This window comes from Nyctibius grandis, chromosome 13 (assembly GCF_013368605.1).
Source record: "Nyctibius grandis isolate bNycGra1 chromosome 13, bNycGra1.pri, whole genome shotgun sequence".
Taxonomy (NCBI): domain Eukaryota; kingdom Metazoa; phylum Chordata; class Aves; order Nyctibiiformes; family Nyctibiidae; genus Nyctibius; species Nyctibius grandis.
Window position 1 is genome coordinate 10,883,385 of NC_090670.1, and position 12,838 is coordinate 10,896,222.

General features: G+C 53.0%; 1 protein-coding gene across 1 annotated transcript; it reads left to right on the plus strand.

Annotated features, from left to right (window-relative positions):
- The first annotated feature begins 613 nt into the window (after positions 1–613).
- CNGA2 (cyclic nucleotide gated channel subunit alpha 2) lies at positions 614–8,786 on the plus strand. Its single transcript, XM_068411829.1, has 6 exons — positions 614–769; positions 948–1,058; positions 1,578–1,748; positions 4,128–4,235; positions 4,662–4,768; positions 5,460–8,786. The coding sequence occupies exons 1-6, from the start codon at positions 657–659 to the stop codon at positions 6,881–6,883; spliced, it is 2,034 nt and encodes a 677-aa protein (XP_068267930.1). The 5' UTR covers positions 614–656; the 3' UTR covers positions 6,884–8,786.
- The last annotated feature ends 4,052 nt before the right edge of the window (positions 8,787–12,838 follow it).

Consider the following 12,838-nt stretch of genomic DNA (forward strand, 5'->3'; position numbering starts at 1 on the left):
GAAACCAGGTGGTAGCTCTTGCCAGCAGGAACCTCAGAAAGGCTCTTTTTAACTAGCAAACCTTAATTTCCAAAGCAGGGGACGTTTCTGCAGGGACGAGAGGTGGGGCTCCCTGGGCAGACCACCGGCAGGTTGCAGTGCCCTGGGGAAGGAGGGCGGTTGCTCAGGTGCAAACACCCTTGCACACGCAAAGTCTACCCTGTGCTGCTGCATGACAGCAACTCGCTGCCCGGGCTGGCCTTGCACTTACATCCGTTACAAGTCTGTTTTCTTGTCCTTGGGCAGGCAGTGCTGCTGAGAGCCATGGGCTCGTTGTTGTGGCACGGCTCGTTGGGGATGCTGTTGCCCTGGCAATGGCTGAGGAGCCTGAACAACGAGGAGAGCATCTTTCATGGGCCACAGGCAGATGTGGGATCTCTTGGGAAGGGTGGAATGCTTTGCAGGACAGGACTCTTACTGCAGCATCAGCGATGGCTAGTGGTGGAAACCATGGGGTGGGCACATCCCATGGGGTTTGACCCTCTCTCTTCCCGTGCCATGCTGTATGACTGTGTTCAAACCACGTGATGTGTCCTGCATGGCTCTTCTTGTGACTGTTTTCGTTCTTTGCAGGTCTCGGGGGCAGGGTGTGTGCCCGTGGTCTCCTCACACGGAGGATGACGGCCAAGAATAATGGTCTGCAGATCTCACCGGCCAACTGCCACCCCTGCCCACCCACCCGAGCCCGAGTGGAGGGTGATGTGGAGGGGACAGGGCTCAGCGCCAGGAGGTCAGGCTGGTCCCTGGTTTGGTTGAGGGAGGCAGCGGTGGGGCAGGGGAGGGGAGGGCCAGCTCGGTGCGTCTGCTGAGGCCTGGCGTGGGCAGACGCTTCCTCCGGTTCGTCTGGCTGTGGGCAGGTGCCCTGGTGGCACAGTGTGGCTGTGACCTGCCCCTTCTCCCCACTGCAGGACCTGCTCAACCCAGGATGACACCTCCTCAGAGCTGCGCAGAGGGGCTCCCCCGGACAGCGGGGAGCAGCCGGCTGCCTCCGCTTTCCAAGGCAGGCGAGCCTTGGCCAGGTACCTGTGTGTGCCGCTGGTCTGGGGTGAGCCCCAGCCTTTTGTGCCTGGCTTTGACACTGGGGACTTGCATGAGGGTCGGGATCCCCTCCTGCTCTATGGCATTCCAGGGTTGCAGGAACCAGCGTCTGTGGATGCTGCTCTGCGTGTCCCGGTGCCCATGGAGAGGGCTGCGGGAGGGGATGGCTCCGTCACCCCTGGGGCCCCGGGAGGCCTCGGGGGCTCCGTTCCCTTGCAGGCAGCCTCATTCCAGCCCAGTTGCCCACACATTCCTCAGTCCCTGTGGAAACAGCAGCAGGACTGGGGACGGAGCCGCGGGACTCTGCCAGGGTGGGCTCTCTTGCTCATATATTCTTGGTCCCACACCATCACCACAAGGAGGGAAAAGGGAAATGTTTGGGCTTGAGAGGGAGCTGTGAGAGTTTTCTTCTCAGCTGTAGCCTCCCTGCTTGCTCTCAAGCTTTTGCTTTCTCCTTGCTCCGCAGACACCTCCTGACTCTGCCTCTGTCTCCCGTCCAGGATAGTCCGGCTGGTGCTGGTGCTGAGGGACTGGGCCAGCAAGAGCTTGCATGAGGAGCAGCAAAGGCCAGACCCCTTCCTCGAGCGCTTCCAGGGCCCCGAGCTCCAGACAGTGGCTGCAGGCGCTGGCAATGATCTAGAGGATGAGGAGACCGAGGAAGAAAACAAAAAGTAGGGTCCCTTCCCTGCGGCCCCAGCTGTCCTTGGCTGGAGATCAGCCATGCATGGTGCTCAGGGGCTCCCAGCAGTGATGGCTAACGGAGGTGGATGGAGATGGGAAAGGGGGAGGTAGGACGCAGTGCTGGGAAGGGTCCTCCCTGCCCTCTCCAGCCCCTGTCCTGGCAGCCAGCCTGGCTTCGCTGGGCTGTTGTGCAGGCACACAGGACCTGGTAGTCCAACAGAAAAAACCTGGCCTGTCCCTCACCCATAGGGTCTTCTCTCCCCTGGTCCGTGTCCTGGTAGGAAACACACATTGCATGGCTCATGACAGCTAGCAGACCTCCCCGTTTTCAGAGGCGTTCAATGCTAGGGTTGGCATTTGGAGCCAGCCCTGGGTCTGTAGAGATGTACCTTCAGCTTGTGCGTATGAGGAGCCGGGGACAAGCCAGGGGATGCGGGGTCTCCACCCAGGAGACCACAGCAAACACAAACGCATGGGATTTGCCAGTCTCATTCATCATCTGCAGAATGAAGGGAGATGAAGGGAGTGTGTATGCTGCCCGTGCCCCCGCCAAGAGCAGACACTGTGACGGCAGCTTTCTGAAAAGGCTCTTTCAAATCCAGCCCTTTCATCTCCTCAGCTCACACTCCCGGTGAAAAGCAATAACCTGGCTTTTCTTCTGCTGGCTAATTAAAGGGCAAAGCTCACGGACTACTCTGGACCCTACCATTATACATGGTAATTAATACACCAAAAAATGATTGCTTTCTGTAGGAGAAAAATATCTGAGCCTTGTATCTGGGTCTTTACTAGTAATGGAAGAAAACATTCTGCCCTGCAAGGTTAAGGGGAGCTTATTAATTATTAGAGGCAGCTGAAGCGTGCTGTGAAAGGGCTGCTCAGTGCCAGTGGGCTCCTGGGGAGGCTGTGGTAACTTCTGCTGTTTTCTAGGTCCTCGGCTCCACAGGTAAGAAGAGCCTCAAGTCTGGCAACTCCGAACACGAGCTGCTGTTCACGGCCGTGGGAGCCTCCACGGTTGCAGGCTTGGGTGCAAAGCCTTTGGGAAGAGGCAGATGATTATTCCCTCTTCCTGGGTTAACCCAGAGCCCTGTTTCTCCAGCCCTGGCCCTGCTGTCAGCGTAATGTCAGTGACTCTGGCCACCTGCCGTGGGCAGCACTGATGATTGAAAGCTGAAATGACTGATGTAATTAACACCATTATTGAGGTTATTAGTGCTTGTGGGTGTTACAACAGTACTGGCTGGCTGCAGGTGAGCCAGTGCTTCCCGTGTGTTGGTGCTGTATGTCCCAGGGAGCAAAGTGCCCTTTTCTCAAAGAGCATTTGACTCACACTTTCTGAGCAAAAGACAAGCCCTTTGACTGGCGGGATTGGACCACCTGCCTGTCTGTGGCTGTACCCAGAGCGAATGGGAAGGACCGCTGCTGGCTTTGCACCGAGTGCTGGTCCCCATGCTCCGGGTGCCGCAGGTGCTGCTGCCTTTGCAGCTGGGGAAGGAGAGTTCAAGGCAGAGGTTTTGCTTTTGAAGCTGTCAGAAGCACTGGGGTGGGCACAGGAAATCTGTTGGCAAGTGGGTTGTTTTTTTCCTATCACGGGAGGGAGTTTTGCATGTTCAAAAGCTGGAAGGGAGGGGAGGGGGAGAGGGAGTTTTGCCCTAGCAGGCTGCAGCAGCTAAGCCTATCAGCCCAGCCACAGAGTTTCTCTTCCCCGGCTTCTCCAGTGAGATCTGGTGACTGGAGTGCACACATCTTAGAGCCCCAAGATGAGCAGGATCAAACACTTGGGAGCGGTTCAAAGGCTGGACCCAGGACTGAGCAAGACTGCAGGCAGGCAGCTGTGAGATCGTGGTCATGGCAGCCTTGCAATGCCAGCCACCCCCTGGGTCGCTGCCCTGGGGCTTGGACATCCCCTCCCGGTGCTCCCGCTGATCTGCAGCACACTTTCCTTCCTGCTTTAATTAATCTTCTCTTAAGATCTGTCTGGCACTAATCCATATCTCATTTGGGAGAGGCAATGTCATGTAATGAGAAGTTTTCTGATCACCCTCTTCCGTACATCTGTTTCTGGCTCTGCCACTGGGGTGCTGTGTGCATGTAGACCACCTGCCTTGCCTTACCGTCCTACAATTTCCTCTTCTGCAACATTACTGAGCCCGGTTTTGGGGATAAACAAGCTTAAACAGTGCTGGACATTTTTGCTCAGCACTGCTGGGATTGGTTTTAGCTTACAGGCTGGCACTCAAACTGCAGCTATGTTTATGCCAGTCTAGTGCAAGGGATGAAGGATGTGGCTAGGATAGTTCCTTCCAACCCTATTTTATGTTTAGCCATTTATTCATACATTGCCAGCTCTGGCTTCTCTCTGCTTCCAGGAAGAAATGGCAGATCTTTGTGGTGGACCCTGCAGGGGACTGGTATTACCGTTGGCTGGCTGTCATTGCACTTCCTGTTCTCTATAACTGGTGCTTGCTCGTAGCCAGGTGAGCTGGGAGGTTGTAGGGTCCCTGTCTCCTCTCATCCTCCTGTTCTCCTGGTTGTTGTGGCTCAGCCAGGATCAGACAACTGACACTGGTGGAGCTGGGGCTGGTGGGAACCCTGCTATCACTGTGACTGCTGCGGTGCAAAGGCAGAGCATCCGTCCTCTGGCCCCAGTTGGAAAGGACCACGATTTTGGGGTAAAGCTGCAAGGTGCACTTGGGAGGTAGTTTCAAGACATTGCTTTACCTAGGTCAAGGTAGGGCAGATTTTTCAGAGAAGCGGGTTTTACTTTGTAGAAGAAGGGCAAGTGCCCAAGCTCTGTTGCAGAGAGTTAGGAGCCTCAGAATCAGCTTATATTTAGCTGTAATAGTTGGAGATGATATGAAAATTTGTTGGTCTCACCACCCTCTTTTATGACCTTCCTCAAGGGCTTGCTTCAGTGACCTGCAAAAGACCTATGTTGTCCTCTGGCTGGTGCTAGACTACATCTCAGACTCTGTCTACATTGGGGACATAGTGATCCGCCTGCGCACAGGTAAGCAGAAGCAGCATCCTGCCTTGTGAGTGCTTTGCTTTAATCCCCTAAAAGTGGAGATGAGCTGCAAGGGAGAGGCCTCATCTACAGCTCCGTTGGAAGGAAGGCTTTGTCTACCTTGGCATTCACTAGTACGAAGCAGTATCCGGAGAAAGAAACTAATTCAAAGATCTGAGAAATGGAGTAAGTTTCAGAATGAAAGATTAATCATCCCAGTTTTCAACTTCACCTTTGAATAATTGTACAAAATTACCTGCATTACTATTAGTATTCGGACATAGTTGAAGGTCTGTAGCTCTGATTTTGCATCAGTTAAGCTAATGAATTATCTACACAGAAAAATGGTAGAATTTAATGTTCTCAGAATGCGGCAGGTGGCTGTACATTTTCTGTCGGAACTGCAATAATTCTTGATCTGGAGGATGGAAACCTTTGTGTCCCCATTTCATCATGGCAAGAGTAAATCCCTAAGTGGTATCTTTAGGTGGCTTTTGCCAGATGAAGGGCTTGAGTAATAACAAATGCTTGTAAACTGAGTAGATCAGGTGGGACTGGTAATATTTGGATGACCCTGTGTATGTGTGCACACACATGCATGGCATACCATCAAATGTTTCTCAGAAGTGCTTACAAAGTCTGCAGAAAAGTTGAATATAAGCCAAGATAATTCTGTCATTTGCTTCTCTCTTAGGTTTCTTGGAACAGGGCCTCCTGGTTAAGGACCTGAAGAAGTTACGGGATAACTACATCCACACCTTACAGTTCAAGCTGGATGTTCTCTCCATCCTGCCCACAGACCTGGCATACTTTGCTGTGGGATTGCACTGCCCTGAATTGCGTTTCAACAGGCTGCTGCACTTCTCCCGTATGTTTGAGTTCTTTGATAGGACTGAGACCAGAACCAGCCACCCCAACGTCTTCCGCATCAGCAACTTGGTTCTTTATATCCTGGTCATCATCCACTGGAATGCATGCATTTATTATGCCATCTCCAAGGCCATAGGCTTTGGAGAGGACACCTGGGTCTATCCCAACATCACAGACAGTGAATATGGGTCTCTGACCCGGGAGTATGTCTACTGTCTCTACTGGTCTACGTTGACCTTGACTACCATCGGAGAGACCCCTCCCCCTGTGCGTGATGAAGAGTACCTCTTTGTGATCTTTGATTTCCTCATTGGTGTCCTCATCTTTGCCACCATTGTGGGGAATGTGGGATCCATGATATCCAACATGAATGCCACCAGGGCAGAGTTCCAGGCAAAAGTTGATGCCATCAAACACTATATGCAGTTCCGCAAGGTAAGCAAAGACATGGAAACCAAAGTCATCAAGTGGTTTGACTACCTGTGGACCAATAAGAAGGCAGTAGATGAAAGGGAAGTCCTCAAGAATCTCCCTGATAAGTTAAGGGCAGAGATTGCCATCAATGTTCACCTGGAGACACTGAAGAAGGTGAGGATTTTCCAGGACTGTGAGGCAGGTCTACTGGTGGAGCTGGTGCTGAAGCTTCGCCCTCAGGTGTTCAGTCCAGGGGATTATGTTTGCCGGAAAGGAGACATTGGGAAAGAGATGTACATCATCAAGGAGGGGAAGCTGGCTGTGGTGGCAGATGACGGAACGACACAGTATGCTTTGCTCACTGCAGGAGGCTGCTTTGGTGAGATCAGCATCCTCAACATTAAAGGGAGCAAAATGGGCAACAGGCGCACAGCCAACATCCGTAGCTTGGGCTACTCTGATCTCTTCTGCCTGTCAAAGGAAGATCTTATGGAAGCAGTCACAGAGTATCCTGATGCCAAAAAGGTCTTGGAGGAGCGTGGCCGGGAGATCCTGATCAAGGAAGGGCTGCTGGATGAGTCAGCTGAAGAGGCAAGCACAGAAGGGAAGAGCACGGAGGAGAAGCTGGACAGGCTGGCCTTGAACCTGGACACACTGCACACCCGCTTTGGCCAGCTCCTGACAGAGTACAATGATGCCCAGATGAAGCTCAAGCAACGCATCACTGTTCTGGAGTCCAAGATGAGTCAGCAGGATCTGGAGGACTTCTTCTCTGATAGCTCAGATGGTCTGCTTGAAGACGAGGAGAAAGTTTTACTTGGTGGGATGCAATGAGGGGATGCAGAGGTCAGCTGGATGATGTCTGGCCTTGTGCTGAAACAGTGTTTACTATTTCACGAGGCAGATCCTGTAGCTGCCTTGTCAGGGACTTCTCTCAGGTCCTTAGCATTGCTGCTGCCACTGCCTTGATGGCAGCTCCTGAGATGTCTCGAAATCAGTTGATTGTCCTAGGTCCTCCTCTAGCCTGTCCCTTTTCCTATTGCCTTGATTGGAGACCTTGGACTTGGATCATTAAAAAGAGGAGAATGGCTAATGCCACTGCTAACATTTCCTCCCAGCTTCTGCAACAGGTCTGTGCCCATCACACCTCCTTCCTCCTATTTGCCTTAGTAGAAGGTGGGACGTGAACCTTGCATGGAGGGGTACTGGACATGCTGAGCTCCCACGTATGCTGAGGAGATGCAGAGTTGTGGTGGACAGAGCCTGCCTGCCATGTGCCAGGGACCAAAGAGGAGAAGGGCTTTGGAAGATGACGCATGCCTTGCAGATAACAAAAACACCCCAATGAGAGACCAGAACACAAGCCAGATGTTTACAAATGCGTTTTGGGTTCAGCCTTTATAACTCACTTTAGGTAAATAGTCTCCACTGAGTGCTGCAGACACTCAGTCTGCACCGAGAGACTCCTTACCCGCAAGATCCCAAAACTCAACTAAGCCAGTCCAAATGGTGCCTCTTACATCTGCAAATGGGGAGGCTTGTCTGGGTCACTGCCACTACCTAGGTCATCTCCACCACCCACACTGAGGCTGGACATCTAGCTGGAAGGGCGGGCAGCTGCCATCCTCCTGCCTGCTTCTCTTTTCCCTTCTGCTATATTTGGTGCTGTCAAACGGCACCTGCCGCGGGCAGCTTGGTACCCCGAACACCGGACCTTCCTGGGGGACAGCGTTCCCAAGCCCTCCCGCTGCGGAGGCAGTGGGGTTTCCATTTGGGCTGTGGATGTCTCGGGTGACAAGTACAATACAGAGGTAAAGACCGTGGCTTGCTGGCCCGACAGCGCCTGTTGTGCTATGTGCAGCAGGGAGACCGTAACTGTCTCTCTCCTCTATCCAATGACGGCCAGATGTGCCAGGAAGGGTTTGACTGAAATTACATGTTTTTAAGGAACAAAGCAGTGTTGGGATCCAACTGTGCTCGTATTTGCTTTGCTGTGGGGAGCTCAGAGAGAATGCAGAACACATTTATTTTCTTAGGCAGGAGGTTTTCTTGTACTCAGCAGGAGTTTTGGGGCTTTGCAGGCCCGTTGCCTTCTGGAGGAGAAATGAGTGGCAGAGCCACAGGGGTACACATGTGCGAGGGTGAAAACGTGGCACCATCGCATGCGCCAGCAAAGCTCTGCCAGGCTGTGCTGCAGCCCTGTGGGCTCCATGGTGCGAGCAGCTTGTTGGTGAGGGGTGCAGCGCAGGAAAGGCCACCAAAACCCTACAATCCACAGCAACCTCAGCACAAGCAGTAACGCCATCCATGCCTAACCGTGCTGTGCAGGTGCTGGGACTGGGGGATGCAACCTCACTTCTCGCTGTGGTTGCGTAGCTTGCTCTGACCCGCATGTAGACATCTGGGACCTCCTGCTCCTGCCCACTGGGTCTGTGGGGTGGGCTGCAGCTGTTTTCCAAGGAGAAGAACGTTTGGTGGAGAAGGGAATTTTGGAGGAATTCATGTGCTGGGTCAATTTTAGCCAGTTGTTTGGCTAAAATAATGGGATGACACATGGAGAGGTATCAACCCAGACAGGTTCATGGTGGAAAACTGAGGGTACTTGCTTTGTCCTTTCTTTTCCCTCCAGTATGAGACTGCCTCTCTCCATTTTGTACGAGAACTTTCCATTTAAAAGTAATGGCCTTGCTTTTTGGGATTGGTGGGGGAGGGAAGGTTAAATTACCAAAACTGGAATTTGGGATAAGATTAAAAAGTCGTTTGTCTGTAAATTAAATTGTAGGGTTTCTGGTTTGGTTTTTTTTTTTGGGGGGGGGGGGTGTTGTTGTTGTTGTTTTTGTTTGTTTTTGTTTGGTTTTGGTTTTGGTTGGTTTTGTTTGTTTGTTTTTGTGGTTGGGTTTTTGTTTTTTTTTTTATTACTGAGATGATTTTGGTTGACGATGAGGTGGTTTCTGTTCTGCTTTTTCTCATAACACCAAGAGCCCTGGCTCCCAGCTTTCCCCTTTCCTGGGATTTATCCCTCCTGAATTTACCGCTCATTCCTTGACCACGGCAGGCAGGTAGCTCGCAGAGCATCCTCCCTGCCGGGAAGCAGAGGCGGGCGGGCATGGCACTGGATGCAGCCCCGCAACCGGGACCCTCCGTGCGGGCCCTGTGTTCGCAGCCACTCGCGTTTCGGCAGGCGTGGGGCAGCCGAGCGTTTGGCAACACAACCTGGAGTGTTTCCCGATGGAGCTGGAGCTGAGCTGGAGCCTCTTCCATCACCCCGGCGCTTCTCAGTCCCCTTCTGCCTGCCCCCACGCACCTAATCCGTGCCCCTCTCCAGGGGCTGCAGGTTGGGGGTCTGTGGGCTTTGCTGCTCTGCTGCTGCTGAGCAGGGCTGGCCGGGGGGATGCTTAGGGTGCCTGGTAGCTTAGGGGACGTTCTGGCTTATTCTAGGGAAAAAAAAATAAAAAAGAAACAAGACCACTTCCTCCTCCAGTTTTAATCCGAGATAATAATCCACTGGGGAAATTTTAAGCCTCCAGGCAAATTACCCCAGAGGATGGCTTTGTGAATTCAGAGCAGATCCTACTTGTTTCCTCAAGGCGGAAAGCCAGGAAATCATAGATTGATGAGCCGCTTGATGGGCCTGCTAATGAAATTAGCAGCAGCTCCGTGATTTTTTTCAGTGAGCAGGACACCGAGCGTTAGAGAGAAGCACACAATGGCACAGCTGCACTTGCGGGCTGCCTAAATTCCCAGCAGAGCGGACACGGGGCACAGCAGATGATACAGCTTTGGCTGTGGTCCATTTTACAGGTGGTTTCAGTACATACCTCTGTCCCGTAAGGCTCTCCTGGAGATGGGGCTGCCAAAGGCTGCTCCTCAGGGCTGGCATCCAGGAGGAGAAGCTGAGGGTGCTCAGTGTAAGGGTCTGCTCAGCACCCTGCAGAGACTTGCCTGTGCACCGCGGTACATTAAACTGCTTTGTTCGTATATTATCAATCGTTTCCTTCTTTTAGATCTCTCCCATTGCAAAAAATAATCCCCTATACAACAGAAACTTTCTCAGCTGTGTGTTGTGGGTGGGAGACATCAAATACAGAGCAAATTATTGACCTCCAGAGAGGTCAGACTGGGGGGAAACGTGTTCCTCACCAGGCAGCCACCCCTTCCAGTGCCACTGAGCCAGGGAAGCCCCCTGACTTCTGCGACAGATGTTTTTCACAAATCTGCTGCTACGAAAGAGTAAATCTTCAGACCTTGCCTGCCTCTACCGCAGGAAAAGGGCTGGGATTCGTGGGTGAATCAACCATAAATGTGTCGTGTGGTGTGGGTTTCCCTCCTTCTCTCTGAACACCGCTTCTAGGAATGAAATAATCATCGCTGGGTGATACCCAGAAAAAGCACTCTCATCGGCTTCTGGGAAGTGTAAGTACCTGTTTTGCAGCTGGGGGAAATGGAGAGAGCTTGCCAGGACGCAACAGTGATAGCTCCTGCCTCCTGGCTACCTGCTTTTAAAATGTTCATGCCCCAAAATAACCTCTTCTCCTTAGGCTGTGGACAGCAGAGCTGGAGACTGCAGCGCAAGAGACCATCTTTGGGGCTTTGCTCCTTCTCCAGAGGTAAGTTAGGTCAGCAAGCTGCAAGCAGGGTTCATATGAGTTTGGACCATTGGATTTTGGGATTGCAGAGTGGGCCTGGCTTCAAGCCCAGGGTCTGGCATGAAGCCTGAAGCCTCTGAGTCTTGCAGCACAGCAGACTCACCCCAGTGAGACCTGTTATGGTGCATGCAGTGCTGGACAAAGGTGTGAACCGCAGAGGTTGTGGGGATAGTTGGCTCACAGCTCACTGGGATCCCCAATGACTGCGGTTCTGGCATGTGGGCAGGGGCAGCAGTACAGCTGCTCTTGGTGCTGCTGAACTTGGTGATGGTCTTCATAGTGGTGTGCCACTGCAATAGTCTGCTCTGCACGGCTGAGATGGGGTCTGGCTGTCCAGCCGAGACCTCAGCAGTGGGCAAGCTCCAGTCTTTCTCTGTCTTCCTGACTGCATTGTGTCTCTTCTATGGGCTCAGCTGGACCGAAGTCTCTTGAAAATCAGGAAAGTTTGGAGGCAGCTCCAAGCTCTCCAGCACAGGCCCCTCTGAGTGCTCCCTAGATGGCTTTGCCTCTGCCAGCTCCTGCATCCTCTGCACCCAAGGGAACCAGGGCTGCCTGTGTGCTGCTGGTGCTGCCTTCCCAGGAGTGAGGCACTATAAGCAGGGGGTTGCTGTGAGCAAGATTTCCACCCGTTCTCCAGGGGCTGGGATGTGGAGGTGGTGAAGGTCATGAGACTGCCATGCAGCAGTTCCCTGAAGGGGGATGGATTGCTCACGAACATTTGGATTCAATAGTTCTGAAATCAAAGCACTGCCTGCTTCTCCTGCAGGTATGAGTGGGGTTTCAAAGAAAAGGCTCTATGCTCAGCTTGTTCTCATGGTCCGTGGGCGATGCTGGATGTGCTGTGTCCTGGGGCTGATCCTGCGAAATGGCTGGAGAGGACAGCCATCACCCACCAGCGTAGGAGCTACTGCCAAAGGGGTTTTGGTGGTGCTAGGCAATGTGTGTTTTCTTTGCAGCCCCTGATGAGTATCTGAGTACCTTCCTGAGGTGTTTCAGTGAATCTCGACTCACTGAGGTGTGGTCTGCCCTTTGGAGGGGAAGGTTGGTGCTGAGCACCCAGCATGTCATACAGACTGGTGGGTGCTCAGTCCCAGTTTTGTCTTGTGGAGCTCAAGCCCTCTATCAATCAGCCCTGTTTTCATGTGCGTTCTCAGTGTGGCATGGGGGCAGTGTCACCATTCCCACGAGCATGTTTCCCAGCCATGAGGAGCAGAGCCAAAGTGGCTGACCATTGCACCCCTCTTGCAGGTGGCAGGAGGCTGCAGACCTTCACTTTGTGCAGGTCCAGGTCAGCCTCTCTGTGAGCTCCCGTGCTGACTGTCTCACTTGTTCCCCTCTTCCTTTCCTGTTCAAAATACCAGGGTGCTGCCTCCTTCTTGGTTAAACAAGCAAAAGTACCCATTCCTTCCTGAATCAGAGCATGTATTGCCATGACAGCAGCTCAGGGCGATGGGTGAGCAGGAAGTAAAGCCACCTCAGCCATCTCCCTTGGAGAGATGGAGGGAAAAACCTGGGACCCCTTCTTCCCCTGACCCACCAGCTTGGGGTTCCTGAAGGTGAAGGCTTGCTTGCCCCATCATGGGGCTCTCTCTGGTGCCCTCCTCAGCCCAGCCCTGCAGGTGGTCTCCTAAGAGAAACTCCCCAGGCGTGTGGTCCATGGGGGAAAGGCTCAAGCTGAGATGGTGGTCAGTAAATCAGTTGGTGCAAGGTGGGGTTTGGGAGAGCCTAGCAGGCTCTGCCCATTGCTGGGAGCTCCACGGTGCAGGTAATCTGTGCCAGGGCATTGTGGGGTGTTGGAGCCAGACAGCCTTGTCAGGGTTGCAGTGGTAGGGTCTGAGTTGGGTCTTGAAGCCAGGATCCAGGCTTGGGCTGGGTGACATTGGCACAGGACTTGTTCCCTGTAAGCTTGCCACCTTTGCAGGGACATCCTTCTTGGCTGGTTCCTCCAGCCTCTGCGATGGGAGACATGTCTCCATGCAGATGGTTTAGGGTGAGAGCCTGCAGAGCCAACGTCTGCAAGGAGGGATGTCTGTAGACTGCAGGTGTCCTTCCCTCTCCTTCCTCTGAGACTTCAGTCACCCTTGTCCCCTCCCTGCCTCAAACGACACATTTTTTTCCTGGACCTGTACCTAAACATTGCCTT